We start from the raw sequence: 18,231 nt of genomic DNA on the forward strand, positions 1-18,231 counted from the left end.
AATATTTTTGAAAGATACTCAAGGCCTTTTTTTTTTTTTTTGGAAACATTTTAATAGTTATCGAATGTTCTACATCTTACAGTAAATATCATACAGTTACAAACTCTTGGCTTAAATTTGTCTCAGGGAGATCACTAGCTGATCCTCAGAACAAATAATAATAATAATAATAATAATAATAATAATAATAATAATACAGATTTACACTTCATATTCACAAGTTGAGGCTGTGGGGCTTTCCGACTTAAATCTCAAAGGCTCCTCTCTCTGTGCCCATTGCTTAAGTCCTTGGATTTAAAACTTGGAAGACTATTTTAATTTCTATTTTGTTTTTGTTCCATTTCCAATGAAAATTTAAAAACCAGGTTGTCCAACCTGCGGAGTCCATAATAATAATTATTATTTTTAAAACAAAGAAGCAAATAAAATCCCAGAGCTGCCTCTTGTCTCCACCTGCCCTCCCCAAAAGTTGACACCCTAGGAGCCAAAGTTCTCTGCCATGGGCTATGGAAACCAAACGAAGGTTGGGGGGTGAGGGGAAGAGATGTTTGGGGTTTTATTGGTGGCTACATTTGCTCAAAGGAACGCGGGTGGCGCTGTTGGTTAAACCACAGAGCCTAGGACTTGCTGATCAGAAGGTTGGCGGTTCGAATCCCCGCGACGGGGTGAGCTCCCGTTGCTCGGTCCCTGCTCCTGCCAACCTAGCAGTTAAAAAGCACGTCAAATTGCAAGTAGATAAATAGGTACCACTCTGGCGGGAAGGTAAATGGCGTTTCCGTGCGCTGCTCTGGTTCGCCAGAAGCGGCTTAGTCATGCTGGCCACATGAACCGGAAGCTGTACGCCGACTCCCTCGGTCAGTAAAGCGAGATGAGCACCGCAACCCCAGAGTCGGCCACGACTGGACCTAATGGTCAGGGGTCCCTTTACCTTTAAACTTGATCAAAAGTGACATGATAAGAACTTCCCTCCCCGAAAGCCGTCCCTTTGCATAAGCAAAAGATGGAACCAGTTATCAAATTTTAGGAAGGTGCCAGGCCAAAGTGGGTGAGGGCAGTGGGAGAGCAGAGACAGTTTGGCGGGGCAGATAGCCAGCGGAGGTTCAAGGCCAACAAATGCCAAGTCCTGGTGCTGCCAGCTAGAAGGAATCCACCGAACCTCAGGGAACATCCAGACTTCCATTTGCTCCGAGATTTCTAGAAAGGGGCCCAATAGTCTCTCTCTTTTTGGTTCCCTGGGGAAAAGCCGCAGCGCCAACCCGCAGAAAAACCCAACTGGCGTTTCTTCTGAGTCAGCAGTTACCTGTGGGTATTCTCGGGGAAAGCTCAGGTGAAAAAAAACACCCTCTCGGGCCCTCAAATACAAATCATGGGCCAGGCGGAAGTGTTGATGGGCCCTTAGTGACTGCTAGGTTTGCTAACGGGATGGCACTGTTCACGGTTCAAAGGGGCTGCCCCTCTCCCAGCAAAAGGGGAGGTAAAATCCAGACATGGCCCCTCTCTGGAAAGCTCAAAAGCAGGCGCCGGGCATTTCTGCACGGTTTTTAAGCAGCAAGTGTACGTTCCCCTCGTTTGTCGGGTGCAGCCTTCTCACCTACAAATCCTCACTCAATTGCAAAACACAGGTTGGCCAGACCAAACTACCTCGCAGGGTTGCTGTTAGATTAAAGTGGAACACGGCCTGAGCTCCTTAGAGGGAAACACAAGTGAAAATTACCGTATTTGTTGCTCCATAAGACACACTTTTTTCCTCCAAAAAAGTAAGGGGAAATGTCCGTGCGTCTTATGGAGCGAATGTGTGGTCGATCGCTGGCTCCCTTTCCGGCTCCTTGCCCAGGCCTCCATTGTTGAATGTTCTGCAGATGGAGGCCATTTGTTTCCCCAGAGACATGCGACTGGCTGATTAGATTATCTGTCTGGAAACTGTAGAAAGGGCTCCCTTTCCTTTCCTTTCCTAAAGAAGCTGCAGAACTGTCAGTTGAACCCCATAAAAATAGGATTTTTTCCCTTTGCAAAGTAAGCTCAACAACTTTGAGCTGATCCTCAAAAAAAAAAGGGTTTTCCTCCTTTGCAAAAGAAGCTGCACAACTTTGAGCTGATCCCCAAAAAACTGGGGCTTTCCCCCCTTTCTCCTCTAAAAACTAGGTGCGTCTTATGGAGCAAAAAATACGGTGCTTTGCCACAGAGAGAGATCTTGCTGAAGGATGCTGAGAACGACCCCGCAAAGCACAGCCTCCCCCCCCCCCCGCCTGGTGGCCTACAACTCGCATAGCGCTGGCTGGCGCTGGCGGGAACTTGAGCACCAAACTTCTGGAAGGCTGTCATAGCCCATGGCAGAGAAAAGGCATCCTGACCCACGCGATGAATGACTCTGCCCGACTGACTGGATCCTCACAGGTCACCTTAGCTGGTCGATCCGAAGCCCTAAAAATACTAAGTGAGGACAGACACAATCCATAACCTATGGTGGTTTCGTTTCTTTGTTGAAAAGGAATGTCAACACCAAATTTGGCATGACAAATAGAGGTCACACCAGAATGGTCCCACAAAGCTTTGGCTGGTGCCAAGATGGGAAATGCAAACTGGGTGTAATGTAAGTGGCTCACCCCCAAATTCTCTCTATCGAAGGAATTGCCTGAAAGCTTTTAAAAAGGTAACTGTGTGATATTTCATGGTCCTTATTGCTATTTTAAGCTGGTGGATTTGTCTGAAAGGTAATTTCTAGCTCAAGGGTTTTTGCGTGTGTTTAAAAAAGATGTATAAAAAGTGCAGAGATTTGACTTCACCTGAACAAAATTGTCTAGGGCACTAAAGCGAATGGGAGGGGTGTGCGTGTCTTTTTAAACAATTGCCAAGGAGATGGAGGTTTGCTGGGAAAGTCAGCTCTGCTGTTCCCATGGGAATGTCGATGGTCGCACTGCAAGATTTCCGCAAACATCCATGGAGACCCATCTGTCACAGCCCACAATAGGAGCCCTCTGTGTGCACGTCTGGGGACTGGGCCCAGAGGAACGTTACTGATTTGACAAAGGACGCCCCTTCCCAGACTGTCTTGTCTGTGGGCATGCCATCGATGCACAACCGTTTGCTGCTGCAGGAAATCTGGGCATTTGCCTTCCAGCGAAACCACACTTTGTCAGCAGTCAAATTGCAAGCTTTTTTTTTTTGCAAGGCGAACATGGACATTGCCCCAGCACCTCCTTGTTTTGCAGTGGTCCTTGTGTGGTTTGGACCCCCGGGCATTAAATGGGGGAAAGAATATTGCTGCAGTGGCAAGGGACGGCGCAGAGGAATAGTGGATTGCTGAAAATACTACAAAGGTATTTTGGGGTGTGGAAAGGCCCAGTTTTTTGCAGGGGAGGGGGGCTGTTAGGAGACTGACTAGGTTTAGATGGCATTGTGGTGCCAGTATTCCCATGGATCCTTCTGTACACAGGGCACCCCTCAAGAATACTACACAGTGCCCAATGCCAATATGTGATCATTGCAGTTGCCACTTAATGATGGTCTTCTGAATTCACATCTCAGAATTAACGGCTGAGACTGTGTGTGTGTGTTCAAAAAATCATTAGTACGTTTTTGCTTTCTCTTTCCTCTCTTTTTGTAGGGGGAGCCACCCAACAAACTCCTGTTGATCAGCAAAAGCCCACAGACTTGTGTTCTGAAGTGCTCCCTGTAGCTTGAAGAAGCTTCCAACCAGTTCAACCATAAAGTTCCTCTAGTGAAGAATAATAAACATCAATCATTAAAAACAAAAACAAAAACTTAAATAACACTTATGGTAAAAAGCGCCTTTTAAATTACATATCTGAACTGCAAATAAAAAATAATAAAAAATTAAAATTGACTAAGTTATTATGGTTCATAAAATACAGGAGCAAATACTCGCACACACTGTTCCGTTTTCCTGGAGTCGCGGTTGGGAGGCTGCTTTGAGGTGGGCTTGGGCCAGTACAATGATTAATATGCATTCTTTTGTGGGTCGATCGATTTCCAAGTACATGATTTTAAAGTGAAGGTTACTCTGCGGGGTCAGTTTAACAGCAGGAACTAGCATGGCGGAGATCGTCACAACGTTTTCTTGGTTTCATTATTCACGGGGAAAGGGAGAAGGTGCAATGGATTCTTGAAATGCAGAAAAACAAAGGTGGTGTTGCAATAGAGAGCCAACAGAAGCAGCAAAAGGGACTGCCTTAAGATGGCATCTGGCTACGACTCAAACACACACACACACACACACACAATTTCATTGCAGACATCATTCCCTGGCCCTCCACTGACCCCCTTGCCTTCCCCAACCTAGCACTGCTCTCCCCAAATGCTTTCCAGCCAAGATTCAAAGGCTCTAACTTTATACAGCTATATACAAACAGAAACTCCAAAGATTACTTGCATTATCTAAACATTGGATCCCAATTACTCTGAGCTGCCTTCGTAAGGCCAGGTTTTCAGGAAGTCTCAGCCGCTGCCAAGCAGATCCACCGGCCTCACAGTGGGTACTGCTGGGAGGAGGAGCAGAAAGTCAAGAGAGGGTGAAAATGGGGGCCACTGGTTAAAAATATAAACCCCCGCCGCCGCCCACAACAACCTGCACAGAACTTAGCAGGCCATGTGGCTCCAGGTGGTAGAATTTGGCTCTCCAGTGACTTCTCAGCCCTGTGTAGACCCTCCGAGCCTAGGATCCATAATCACTTCCTGCCTTCAGTGTAGGGGAAGATGGGTTCATTTCCCTGCTTGGCCGTAAAACATAAATCATGAAATGTTTCCTGATGCACAGGTGGTTGCTGGGCAGATAATGGCAGAAGCCATGTTTATATGGACCAAGCGCTGTAGAAATAGCCAAGGTACCAAGAGGGCTGCCTGCAGGGCAGCACCCTGTGCCCAGAGCGGAAGGGTGCTTTCCGCAATGCCATCACCTCCCAAGCACTGATATTTCTATCGCCTTTGGATGGGGTGGCACTCAAGAAAAGGGGTGGCAGGATTAGGGTGCCTGGCTTGCGGCTAGTCCCCTTTGGCACAGCTCCTTCTCCAGCACAGAAAGGTCCCACACACATCCTGGACCACCCAGACAAGTTAGTTGGCCTTCAGAATGATGGTCCTCAATGTGTTTGTAGAAAGGATTCTAAAAATTGGGGTGGGATGGGGCAATTTCTTCACAGCTCTGTACGTTAAATGAAACAACCACAATGATTAGCGGGGATGGGGGAAACCAGAGTTTTCAAAAATGATTGCCTTGGTTCTGCACACCACAAGAGATGCAGTAAGGACCCAAGAGGCCCCTGGTAAACTCTCACAGCCTTCGTAGAGGTCCCCATCAGCAATGAGGCTCTTGTGCTTTAGACCTGCCACAAGCCAGCAACCATCCTGGCCCCCTTAGAGGCTCCCCTTAGCCCTGCCCGCCTGGTACTCTGGCTCAGAAGACGGAGGCTTTGAACTGGACATTTGGGTCTCCTGGGTGCTCTTTGCTTTCGCAGCTCTACGGGCCCCTTCCTGCCTAAAGAACTCCACAGGGCAGGACTCCAGGAGCAGCTGGCCAGACTGGCTGAGAAAGCACAAGGCCTTGCACAAAAGGTTTCAGGGTGAGGCCAGACAGAGATGCTGCTTGGAGCCCAGCGGTGCAGCCAGGTGGAGACCAAACGCACCCTCGTCCCTTCCAGTTTATTCAGCCTGAAACATTTGCACTTTTGGTGTCTCTCCTTCCGGCTACAGGTGATCCATGGCGCAGGTGAGCTCGTTTCTCATCTAGGGCTGTCCACTGGCTTCATACTGCTGTCTCCTGTGGAGTGCCGAGACCCCCTGCCATGTCCCGAATGCAAGCCACAAGGCTGCGCGCTGCACTCCCAAGCCTATCCCACTTTCCCCCTCCCCTGCCTTTCGCCCCTGGGAGATGTGCTAGCTGGCAAACCATGCTCTGCTTCAGCTGTTTGCCTGGGCTCCTTGCCAGGGCTGCAAGCTCCGTCCCAGCCGAACTCCAGCTACTTGAAGCTTGCACCGCTCCCAGAATCCGCCTCCAGCAACACCCCGGGACCAAGGCAGGGTGCAGACTTGTCAGGAACCAACAGCTGCTTCCTGGGCACAGATCTAACAAGCCAGCAGAGGTCTCTACCTGAAATCACAAGATGACACCCTCCACAGATGCAAATACGTTGTTTCCCTTCCACCACACCAGCTTTCTATTTAAACTATTCCGTTTTCTCTCTCCTTTGGCAGATGCCTTTTAGCCTGGCTGCTTCTATAGAGCAGGGGCAGCTGAGATGGTGCTCTATTGGCCACGCTGGTTGGAGTTGATGGGTGCCCACAGGGCACCACATTCCCTACCCCTGTGTGTCGGAAAGGAGTTCCCTTCCGATGAATGCTCTCCCCAGAGACCTTTCATCACAAGCCACGTGACGCCAGGGCTGCAATTAATCTGACAAAGAAGATCTTGGGAACATCCCAGGTGAATGGAGATCTCCCAGGACGTTCCCAGGAAGGTTAGAACCCAATCCTGACAGAGGAGTAGATTTTCCAACCAGCCAAATGACCTACAAGTGCTGTCTCATGCGCCCAGAGAGCCCTCAGTGCCACACACACAGCACCAAAGGATCCAGGCTAAAACTTCAGAGATGTTGGGCAGTGGCACACCTGCCTGTTGTGGCCTGTGCCCTTTTAAAGAGCCTAGAGGACACGGTGCAGCAGGGGAAATCCTAGCTCAATTCATCTCTGTTGAAAGCAAACAAATGCTGGAGCGGCAGTTCTGCTCAATGTCCAGCTGCATACGCATCTCTCCGAAATTTGCTACATTCCCCCGACTGTCCTTGCTCTGCCCACCCCCCTGGTGACAGCAGAAGAGCCTGTCCTGTGACCAGCACTTCCAGACAACCTCCCTTGCTTGGGCTATCACATATTTAAACCTCACTTGCTCTGGACCACCCTTATCGCGATGGGCCCAGTCTGTCCCTTCTGCCTGACCGGCTGCCCACCCTTTTCGCCCTGTGGGCAGCCATCCCAACTAGGAGGCTGCCAACCTTCCCGCGAGCTGCCCCACGCTTCAGAAATGAAAATTCAAAGGAACTGCCCCACTCCACTTTCAGGCCCACAGCGACACTCGCTTCACCTCTCCAATCACATTCATAGTTAGCTGCATTCATTCGGGTTCATACGAAAAAGAAGCCCCGCACACACGTTCCCCAGACCCAGTCAGCTCCACGCATCCTTGGGCCAATTCACACAACCGAACTGGCATGCTGGGAATGTGCCTTGCGTGAATCTGTGGTAAAAAACACCGAGTGCCGGAAATGGGAGCTGCAGCTGCTCAGTGCAACCCAACGGCTCGGATACTTCAGCACGTGCCAAACTAGAGAAGCCGAAAGGGAGGGGTGGGGTGAACGTTTCCTTTTATTGAAACGCCACTTCACTTAGTTTGACTGAGCAGACCGGCCGTGAAACAAGAGACCAGCTCAGCCTCTCCTTTGTTGCGCTCCGTGGAAGCAACTGCTGAAGCCCAACGGGTTAAAAAACACACGTCCCCTCTCTTCCCAACTTCCCTGCCTGTATGCCAAGCGTTAACTTGCCAACCTCTCTCACTTGATTTCCCCACCAAGCTCTCAATCATTCTCCTCTCTGAATCCAGAACACGGTCAGATGGCCATAAATGCCAACAGAATGACTCTTGCTCACTTAAGGTTCTATGCCTGTATGCAAGTCCACACCCCCCCCCCATTTCCTCTTCCTGTGGAGCAGGGGAAGACAGGGGGACGTCACAATTTAAAAATAAACCCAGGTTTTTTTTAAAAAAACCCTCTGAATAGTTAGCAGCTTTCCTGCTTCCTGTGACACGAGGGGTGGGGGTGGCCTGACACGCCATTCATCCTTTTGCCTGCTCCTGTAAATGAAGGAATGAGCTCCACGTTTCAACGCAGATATAATGAACTGTAAATCTAATTCCGACACCTTATCTGGAAGACGCCAATTTTCCCATGTCATGTTGTGGAAGATGGAACAATTGAAGATACAGATATAGACAGATAGGTAGGTAGATATTAATGGAACTGAAAAGGGGGAGGGGGGGAGGGAGAGAAGCCTGCTAGCCTGCCAGCACTGTGCTTTTTTTTCCACTCAGAAACCCTGAACATCACCAGTCAATCATTTTTGCTAGTATTAAAAAAAACCAAAATTAGACTCTGGGTGAAATGCATGAGATCAGGAGACACTTGTGACGTGGAACTGGGGGAAGAGAGGAAGGTGAAGACTGGGGGATGGAAGGGAGAGGAAGAGGGGGGTTCAAAAGCACAAATATTGCTCAGCATCAGTGGGTGCCATGAAACAATTCTGGCGGGGGGGGAGGAGAGGAGAAAGGCAGTGGCAGCGAAAGAATGGGGCTATGGCAGGGAAGTGGCTTTTACAAAATCAACTAAAAAAAAAAAGAATTAAAAAATTAAACCCTACAGAATGCATAAAGTGACCCTTGCACTTCTTTTGTTTTTGTTCTTGCTAACAGACTTGGTGCCTTGGGACAGTTGCTCCAGCACCCATGTAAGACTTGAGTTGTTGCATACAATGTTTGACTCCAGATCTGCCGGAAAGAGAGAGAGAAAGAAAACAATAGGACGGAAGTTAGAAGCAGCAACGCAGAGAGACAGGCAAGGCTGGATTCACATCTCTCCCATCAAGGACCCAGCATTTGACAGATTTCACTCTTGCACCCAGTCGACACCTTTGCCTGCGAGACTGGGTCCCCACCCCAGCTAAGTTGGTGCATCTCTCTGCAGAAGCTCAATTTAACAACCTCAGAGGAGTTTTGCATGTCAGATGTGAATGGCCAGAAGAACAGAAGCATTTAGGACAGTGCTGCAAATTCACACCCAAGGTGCCTCTCCCCTAAGATCAAACTATGGTTATGAGTTTCCATGCGGCAACTGGAGACACCACCATTTTGAAGGCAAGCAAACATGGTTTCCCCACTCCTTATAGACCAGCAAAGCTACAACTCCCAAACTCACCGTTGGGCATTGGCTTTTTTTAAGGACCAACCAAATAGTCAGGTTTATTGGGGGGGGGGAGGGGCTTGGGGTTACGAAAAGTACTACCCAATTGTGAATGGTGGGATTCTTTTGAAAGCCGTCTGAAAAAGGTTTCACATCCCATCCTGCCACCACACAAGCGTTTGTTTCATCCCACAGTTGCGCCTCCGGTCAAACAGATTGCGCAGGTTTTATTGAAAGAAAAGGCAAAAACCTACACAACCTGTTTGCTAGAGGGGAATGTAGGATGAGCAACAATGCCGATGCTGCTAGGAAGCAAATTTACAGGTATTCTTCCATTTCCACCCTGTATATGACATATGGATCTGCCCTCTTCGTTCTGCAGTTCTGGAAGGGAGAGTGGGCACTTAGGAGGAAGGCTGTGGTGGGCGGGCTGCACTATGCCAGCTTCCACCATTCAATGGTCCTAACTTCTGATATTTCAGATCAGACTCACCTATGCACTCCTATCAGAAGCTGAAGGAGCAGGTGAAGGAGTAGAACCTCTTCTAAGCTGACCTGTGACCTGAACACAAGATCTCTTGGTAAGAGGGAGCTTATATTTAACTCCTCCTGCCTGATTTGCTGCCTCATGTTAAAGTCTTCCTTGCCATCCTCTGCTGAAGGTCCTGTTCTGACTGACGTGCCCTGTGGCAGTAATCAGAAACCTCTCCGACCAATGCAGGTGGAGGAATTTTGGCCTGTAACGCTTCTGTCTGTTTCCATTCTCTAGAGAAAGAAACAATTCCACCATCGCTCCTTTCTCTCGGCAAAAATCGACCCTATTCAGGAGGAAGAGTTTTGTGTGTTTGTGAGCGAGCGCACACACCCCACACAAATGCATCCAGGTCCTCTCCTCTCCAAAGCCAATGTGATCTTCTTGTCAGTTTGCATTTCTTAGTACAGAAGTGTGCACAGATCTTTCCTATTCTACTTAATTCAAGAGGGTTCTGGAAGCCTCTCTGTGTGAAAGAAACAAGCAGAAGGTTTGTGATGTTTGGGTTATTCCTTCCGAGAAGCTGAGTACAGCGGGGTTAAACTGGTTCTGTTATCTTTTTCTGTCAAGGTCATGCTGACTATAATAGTAATGCCAGCAAGAGCCTCCTTCTCGCTCCTTCTCCCTTCTGGTGCGGTTTCTGTACATAGTATGCTTAGTGTTGAGTTTTAGTCTTATTATAAGTTATTGTAAATTTAAGTTAAGTCTGCTACAACTGGATTTCTTATGGACAGATCACTTTCGCAACCCGAGTGTCCACTGTAGTGATTTCAATCGTGATTTCAATTGATTTGATTTAAATCAAATCCACCCTTGTGAGAAGCCACTTAAAAGCTGGCTCCTGACTTCACCCTTAGCTCATGATGCAAGTACAAAAGCGAATGCTGTGTTTTGGACTTCTGGTCTCATTTGGGGAAGTTGCCTTTTGGGACTCCGGTCTCAGACACCAGCTTATGACCGACTGGCCTCTAGAGAAGCATTCCAAATGCAGCCCCCACCTCCCACGACATTGGGGGTGTCCCTGCAAGCGTTCGCAACGACTTACGTGGCTTGGCCAATGGGATTACCAATGTGGAGGTACGTAGCTGTAGGCAGGGGTCCCTTGAGCCCTGTACGTTGGCACCGAGACTGGATGTGCTCCGATGGCAGTGTGTTGAGGGGTAGTCAGCAAAGTGCCTGCAACAGAAAGAGAGGGGGTCAGGCGGGAGGAGGGCACAAAGCGCTGCATCCCGGCCCCTCAAGCAGGTGTCAGAAGCGGATTCTGAACCCAGGGCCCCGGAGGAAGTGGGAGCACGATTTCCCTGGCACGTGTGGCTTGGCTGTGATTCCTGCATTGCGGGGGCAGGTTGGGGGTTGAGAATAGATGACCCTGGGCATCCCTTCCCCCTCGACAATCCTACGATTGTATGATTGGCTCTCTGGCACAAATCCCTTGCAAGCGTTCGCACACCTGTGGACTAAGCTCCTGGGAGCTGGTGGAGGGTGGGGTGGGGAGATTGCAGAAGCAGCCGCAGGCCTGTGGGACACAAAGGTTTTTCCTCCTGTGGGGCTGGCGGGCGGCTGATCTTTCCCTTCGGGGTCCAACTTGGGGAATGACGCCCGAGGATGCAGCATGGCACAGATGAAATCCCTGGGCACAGGCTATGCAGAATATCCGATCCCTTACCTCCGACCATGTGCCAAGTTGCACCCGAGTTGTAACCAAACAAATAGACCTTCACTGGGGGAGGAGGGGGCGGGGCAGGAGCTGGCAGATAAAGGAGGCCATTTTACTTCAGCTTAACCGTCCTGCTGGTCTCAGGAATTTTTGCACAATTAGCGATGGAAATCAGACATAACAAAGTGCGTACATTTCAATGAATGCTTTTTTTTTGCAGAGTGCTGTCCTGCCTGCCCCCAAGCTGCCTAGGACCCTTGTACCTACAGGACCACCTCTCCTGGTATGTCCCACAGAGGACCTTATGGCCTTCACAGGGAGGTTAGGCTGGCCTCAACCAGAGCCAGGACTTTTTCGGCCATGGCCCCGATCTGGTGGAACGCTCTGTCACAAGAGACTAGACTCATTTTGGACTCACAGCTGTCCATGGAGGCGCAGGTCAATTCTGTATCCAGGGCAGCTATCTACCAGCTCCATCTGGTACTACCTGTCCACGGACTGTCTCGCCAGAGTGGTGCATGCTCTAGTTATCTCCCGCTTGGACTACTGCAACGCGCTCTACGTGGGGCTACCTTTGAAGGTGACCCGGAAACTTCAACTAATTTAGAATGCGGCAGCTTGACTGGTGACTAGGGGTGGCTGCCGAGACCACATAACACCAGTCTTGAAAGACCTACATTGGCTCCCAGTACGTTTCCGAGCACAAGTCAAAGTGTTGGTGTTGACCTTTAAAGCCCTAAACGGCCTCGGCCCAGTAGACCTGAAGGAGCATCTCCACCCCCATCGTTCTGCCCAGACACTGAGGTCCAGCGCTGAGGGCCTTCTGGCGGTTCCCTCACAGCAAGAAGCAAAGGTATAGGGAACCAGGCAGAGGGCCTTCTTGGTAGTGGCACCCGCCCTGTGGAACGCCCTCCCATCAGATGTCAAAGAACTGCCTGACATTTAGAAGACATCTGAAGGCAGCCCTGTTCAGGGAAGTTTTTAATGTGTGACATTTTAATGTATTTTTAATCTTTGTTGGAAGCCGCCCAGAGTGGCTGGGGAAACCCAGCCAGATGGGCGGGGTATAAATAATAAATTATTATTATTATTATTATTACTACTACTACTACTACTGGAGGCATTTATGCAAAGGCTGGGCAGCCACCTGCCAGGGATGCTGTAGCTGCAGCACCCTTTACTGATTGGGGGGGGGGTGGGGTCAACTAGTGGCAAGCTTTTAATAGGATTGTGTGGGGTAAGTTATATAACAGAGTCTTCCAGTTCTGGGAACTGTCCTGGTTCCAGGCTCATCCTTCCAGAAAGAGGGGCAGAAACAGCTGAAATGGGCTTCAGGGCTGCCTTGTGGCAGAGATGCCATTCCATCGAATTAGCAGCCCTTCTCATCATTTATAATTTTATCCTTTTTACTAGTCATGGGGAGACAAGAGGAGTCCAGAAAGTTTAAGTCCAACACCCAACTGTTGGAAATCTTATTCTGCCTCCCACTCCAGATTCAGAGGTCTCAGGCGGCTGCCAGCTTTCCAATAATATTTTCGCAGCCACAAGAAAAGGAACTTTGGGCAGGGTTTTGCTTAGCAGAAAGGCGTGATGCTTAGAAATCCAAATTCCCCGCAATGTCCTGGAACTGTGGCAGAGAGAGACATGATCCGCAAATACAGTTTAGGAGCTGCAAACAGGACAACACAGTTCTGGTTTCATACAAGCTGTACTGCAGCTTTTGCCCAACGTGGTACTGTGCTGTATGGGAGCTCTAGTCCCACAGAGATCACGTGGAAGGCGCCACATTGGCAAAGGCTGCTCTGCCGCAAGGGTTAACAGGACACGGTTTATTTCCATTTAGTTCTCACCTGCTGACATTGCCATGGTGGTCCCAGCTACCATCCCCATGGCCACGCCATTAGTCCTTGGGGCAGCCACGGGAGCTGGATAAATAGCAGATGGGATGCTGTTTGGCTGGACCACGGTGGTGTGGTGGATGACATGAGGCTGTGCCGCATACACTGGCTGTGTATAATATGCTCCCTGTTCAGAAAGGGGGTAGAGGAGGAGAACCACATTTCAGCGGAGGTTGGCTTTTTTAAAAATCAGCAACGATGTAGGACAGACCATCACAACACAGCAGTGTTAGAAATTGAAGTAGGAAAGCTAGAATCTAAATGGCACCTTAAACCGAGGTTACAGGTGCAACAATGGAATGTCTAAGGTAAAGGTAAAGGGACCCCTGACCATTAGGTCCAGACGTGCCTGACTCTGGGGTTGCGGCGCTCATCTCGCTTTATTGGCCAGCATGACTAAGCCGCTTCTGGCGAACCAGAGCAGCGCACGGAAACGCCGTTTACCTTCCCATCAGAGTGGTACCTATTTATCTACTTGCACTTTGACGTGCTTTTGAACTGCTTGGTTGGCAGGAGCAGGGACTGAGCAACAGGAGCTCACCCCGTCGCAGGGATTCGAACCGCCGACCTTCTGATCGGCAAGTCCTAGGCTCTGTGGTTTAACCCACAGCGCCACCCACGTCCCGATGGAATGTCTAGGCGCACTTTTTTTATAACAAGAATACAGAGCTGAAAATGAATGAACTGCAGCTAAGATATTACGTTCATTTTTCACACGGTCTAGTTCTTCCCCTGCCCGCCCGCCCCTAATCTTCTTAAGAGGGTCTCTTCTCCAATCTTCAGAGAGTGGCTGGAAGTGGGGAGGCAAGAAAAGGTCCCCCTTTCCTTCCCCTCTGCAGTTTTAATCTGAAATCTTAGGCACAGTACCGCGCCCAGAGCTCAGAGACGGCTTGTGCAGTAATGAAATTCCCTGTCGCAAAATGCACCTGGAACAACGGGAGATTTGGACACTGCCACACAGTCCTCAAGTCACTTGGCTCATTCAATTCAATTTACCGTATTTTTCGCTCAATAGGACACACTTTTTCCCTTCCAAAAATGAAGGGGAAATGTGTGTGTGTCCTATGGAGCGAATGCAGGCTTTTGCTGAAGCCTGGAGAGCGAGAGGGGTCGGTGCGCACCGACCCCTCTCGCTCTCCAGGCTTCAGGAAGCTATCTGCAAGCCTTCGGAGCGCTCCAAAGGCTTGCGGATAGCAGTCTGCAGCCCGGGGCGTGTTGCGCTGCACGCCCTGGGCTTCGGGCAGATATCCGCAAGCCTTGGGAGCCGGGCGGGAGTTCCTGCCGGGCTCCCAAGGCTTGCGGATAGCAGCCTCCAAACCCGACCTGGTTTGGAGGCTGGCAGTGGGGGAAGGCAGAGCTTCTCCCCACCACCAGCCCCACAAGCTCGAGGGACAGTGGGGAGGTGGTGCGCCCTTTCCGCTGTTCCCCGACCTGGTCTTTGGGGCTGGCGGTGGGGGAAAGCAGCACTCCCCCCCCGCCAGCCCCAAAGAGCAGGTCGAAAGGAACCCAAAGCCTCCAGAGCCCAGCGGGAACTCCCGCTGGGCTCCGGAGGCTTCGGGTGAATGCACCTTGAATGTACAGAACGCACCTTGACTTAGAGGGGGAGAACAAGGAAATTTTTTTTTCTCTGTTCTCCCCCTCCTATGATCCGGTGCGTCCAGTAGAGCGAAAAATATGGTAATCTGGCTTTCAATTGTATGTCTGTGGGCAAGGCCTGCCCTTTTTTAATTTCTGCACAGTGCCCATCCATTAGGTTATAGCACCAATGTCTAGCTATACTGTGCATCACACAGTACAAGGAGCAGATCAAAGACCTTTTCATCTGGTAAAACAGTTCTGCTCCAATTTGTACTGGTATTTCCAAAAGGCATGTAAGTAATCTCTCTGCACACCCCAGACTATGCCATGTCTTAGTGGACGTAGCAGAGCAGCACATCCTTCATTTAGCAAGAGGAAGGACAAAGGAAGTTTGGCATTCCTCTCATCTACTACGTGTTTTGGAAAGTGGTTTGTCTGCCTGTTCTCTTACGCGTGTGGAAAAGCTTCCTTTTGCCTGAATCTTCCAAAATTCAGCTTGTCCACAAATGAGAAAGGGAGGAAACCTACCTCTTTGCATCTTCTCCACACTACAAATAATCTCTATCATGTCCTGAATTACCTTTTACTATACACTAAAAAGACTCGAGTATTTTAACTGTTCCTCCCAGGGGAGTTGCTCCAACTTCTTCATAGTCTTGGTTGCCCTTTTATGGAACTCTTCCAGCTCTATAATATCTTATGCGATGGAATCGTACACAAGCGTTCCACAACATTCTGATACTGGCATTCTTATTCTGAGTTCCTTTTCCGAGGATCCTTACCATGGAATTTGCCTTTTTCAAGGCTGCTGAGTTATGGGTTGACATTTTCACTGAGCTACCACCACCACTTCAGACTTCATTAAGTGTATAAATATGCTGTAAGGATATTTTTTGCCTCAGTGTGCATCACTTCACACTTACTGACACTGAATCCCATTTGAAATTTTAATGCCTGTTTACCCAGTTTGGAGAGATCCTCCTTGCCATCCCTTTCTTTTTTCTTACCAGCCTGAACAAATTGGCATCAATAGCAAACTTGGCCACCTCACTGTTCAGACCTAACGTCAGATCATTCGTGAACATTAAAAAGCACCAAAAACGATCTTTGAGGAACCCCACTTCTTCTATCCCTCCATCCCTGCTTCCTATTCTTTAACCTGTTACTGATTTGTAAGACAGCCTATAGGGACAGTGGATGGTGCTGTGGGTTAAACCACAGACCCTAGGGCTTGCTGATTGGAAGGTCGGCGGTTCGAATCCCCACGACGGGGTGAGCTCCTGTTGCTCGGTCCCAGCTCCTGCCCACCTAGCAGTTCAAAAGCATGTCAAGTGCAAGTAGACAAATAGGTACCACTCTGGCGGGAAGGTAAACTGCGTTTCTGTGCACTGCTCTGGTTCACCAGAAGCGGCTTAGTCATGCTGGCCACATGACCCGGAAGCTGTCTGCGGACAAACACCAGCTCCCTCGGCCTACAGAGCAAGATGAGCGCTGCAACCCCAGAGTAGTCCGTGACTGGACCTAATGGTCAGGGGTACCTTTACCTTTACGACAGCCTATGCTCTTATCCTTTAACTGCTAAGCTTACTAAGGAATCTTTGTGATGTACAAAATGCCTACTAGATCACCTCTATCTGTATGCTTGTTGACACTCTCAAAGAGTGAGGAAGACCGGATTTTGCCTTGCAGAAGCCAGGCTTGTTCTTCTTTGCAAGGCTTGTCCTTCTACATGCTTAGTAACTTATTCTTAATCATGCATTCCATGAGCTTTCCCGCAATATGTTAACTACCGGTAGCCTGTAATTTCCAGCACTGTCCTCCCTGGACCCCTTTTAAAAACTGGCGATACAGTGCCCACTTTCCAGTCTTCAGGCATAGAGGCTGATGTTAGGAACAAGTTTGTGTGTTTTTGTTAAAAGATAGGCAATTTCACATTCTGAGTCTTCAGTGGATACCATCCAGACCCAGGGATCTGTTCCTTTTCAATTAGTCAACGAGGCCAGGAATCTCATCTCATCTCACAACTATTAGCAGTTGCTGAGGCTTCCCTTTCCTAAGAAAGTTGCTTCAGTTACAGGGATCTCCCCTACACCTTCCACTGTGGAGACAGATGCAAAGAATTCATTCAGCTTCTCTGCAATCTTCTTTTCCTCTTTTAGCACACCTTTGACCCCCCCGTCCTTTGTCATTCAAAAATTCAGCAGCCATCCTAGCTGATTTAGAGGCCTATTTAAAGGGACAAATTCATAGAGGATAAAACTATCAATGACTCCTAGCCATGATGGCTGGGAACTACCTCCAGCACTGAACACTGAGTGCTTGGAATTATAGGTGGGGAGAGGGCTCTTGCCTTAGTTCCTGCTTAAGAGCTTCCCAGAAGAGGCATCTGAATGGCCACTGTGATAAACGGATGCTAGACTAGCTGGGTCTCTGTTCAGACCTAACAGCACTCTTCTTATGCTCTTAATGATGGCACCATCATTACAGAATACAGTGGTAGCTCGGGTTACATACGCTTCAGGTTACATACGCTTCAGGTTACAGATTCCGCTAACCCAGAAATAGTACCTCGGGTTAAGAACTTTGCTTCAGGATGAGAACAGAAATCGTGGTCTGGTGGCACGGCAGCAGCAGGAGGCCCCATTAGCTAAAGTGGTGCTTCAGGTTAAGAATGGACCTCCGGAACGAATTAAGTACTTAACCCGAGGTACCACTGTATCTTCCCAAGGGAGGTCTGCCAAATCACAGTGTTTTAGGCATGACATAGAATGTTCAGATTTTTCCAGTTAAATTCAGTTTCGTTTTCTACGCTTAGATTAGCAGAGTTACTAAACAGCGGTCGCTCTTAGGCTCTTGTTTTTGTTCTTGCTGTTTGACATCAGCACGGCTGCCAGTTGTACTCACTTGGGCATACAGGTTCTGCTGCGGATAGGCACTTCGGATGGGGTACATAGCGGTCTGGTAAGGATTTGGAGATGGAGAATATGGAGGAGGTGCGCTGTTGCTCTGGGTGGGAGGGACCTTGTAGGGCGTTCCAGCGGTATACCCTGTTGAGAAACAAAAAGCAAGGCCCGTCAATCGGGGAGGTTAAGCAATTTTCACCAACCACCTAGCTTGTTTCTGGCTTTCTCAGAAAGAGGCAGGTCTCATTCCAAACAGCCCCAAAGCAACTGCTGAATCCATAAGAATGCGATTGTTACTGTTCTTAAAAAAAGAGGCCCAAAGCACAAAATGATGTTTCACAGCAATACAGCAGCTAACAAGAGTTAAGCAGACTTGAAAACGTGCCCCAAATTAGCTAAGTGTTGCTTTCCACCCCCCAGGAGGGTGACGAAGGAGTCCAGTTCATGTCCATTATGTGCTCAATTGTGCAAATGCAAAAATTCATCCAAAATCTGATAGCGAGGCGAAAGAACGCTGAACTGCAGGAAACAGATGGCAAATACAGTAATTTCCTCCAAGAGGCACATAATTGCCTTCCTTTTCACTGACCTCAGAGTCAGACCCAGCGTTAACAAACCAATTTTGAGATTTCGGGCATGAGAAGCCTCTCGGGCTGGATTAATCCTGCCGCCACGAAAACGGGCAGTGTTTCTCTGAGCG

The 18,231-nt window shown here is 49.1% G+C and overlaps 1 protein-coding gene across 5 annotated transcripts in view; it reads right to left on the minus strand.

Moving 5' to 3' along the window:
* Positions 1-340: 340 nt before the first annotated feature.
* Positions 341-18,231, minus strand: part of FAM168A (family with sequence similarity 168 member A) — a 171,285-nt gene continuing 153,394 nt past the window's right edge. For 3 of the 5 annotated variants that reach the window (XM_083610150.1, XM_083610149.1, XM_083610148.1), the window contains 5 exons: positions 17,533-17,675; positions 13,003-13,177; positions 11,162-11,242; positions 10,541-10,671; positions 341-8,551 (listed from right to left, as the gene is read on the minus strand). In XM_083610150.1, coding sequence (XP_083466276.1) covers positions 10,559-10,671; positions 11,162-11,242; positions 13,003-13,177; positions 17,533-17,675 — 512 coding nt within the window. In that variant the 3' untranslated portion in view covers positions 341-8,551; positions 10,541-10,558. The remainder of the gene's footprint in view (positions 8,552-10,540; positions 10,672-11,161; positions 11,243-13,002; positions 13,178-17,532; positions 17,676-18,231) is intronic. The other 2 variants (XM_083610152.1, XM_083610151.1) reach the window with 1 other exon arrangement.

This window comes from Podarcis filfolensis, assembly GCF_964270895.1.
Source record: "Podarcis filfolensis genome assembly, chromosome: 4".
Classification (NCBI taxonomy): Eukaryota; Metazoa; Chordata; class Lepidosauria; order Squamata; family Lacertidae; genus Podarcis; species Podarcis filfolensis.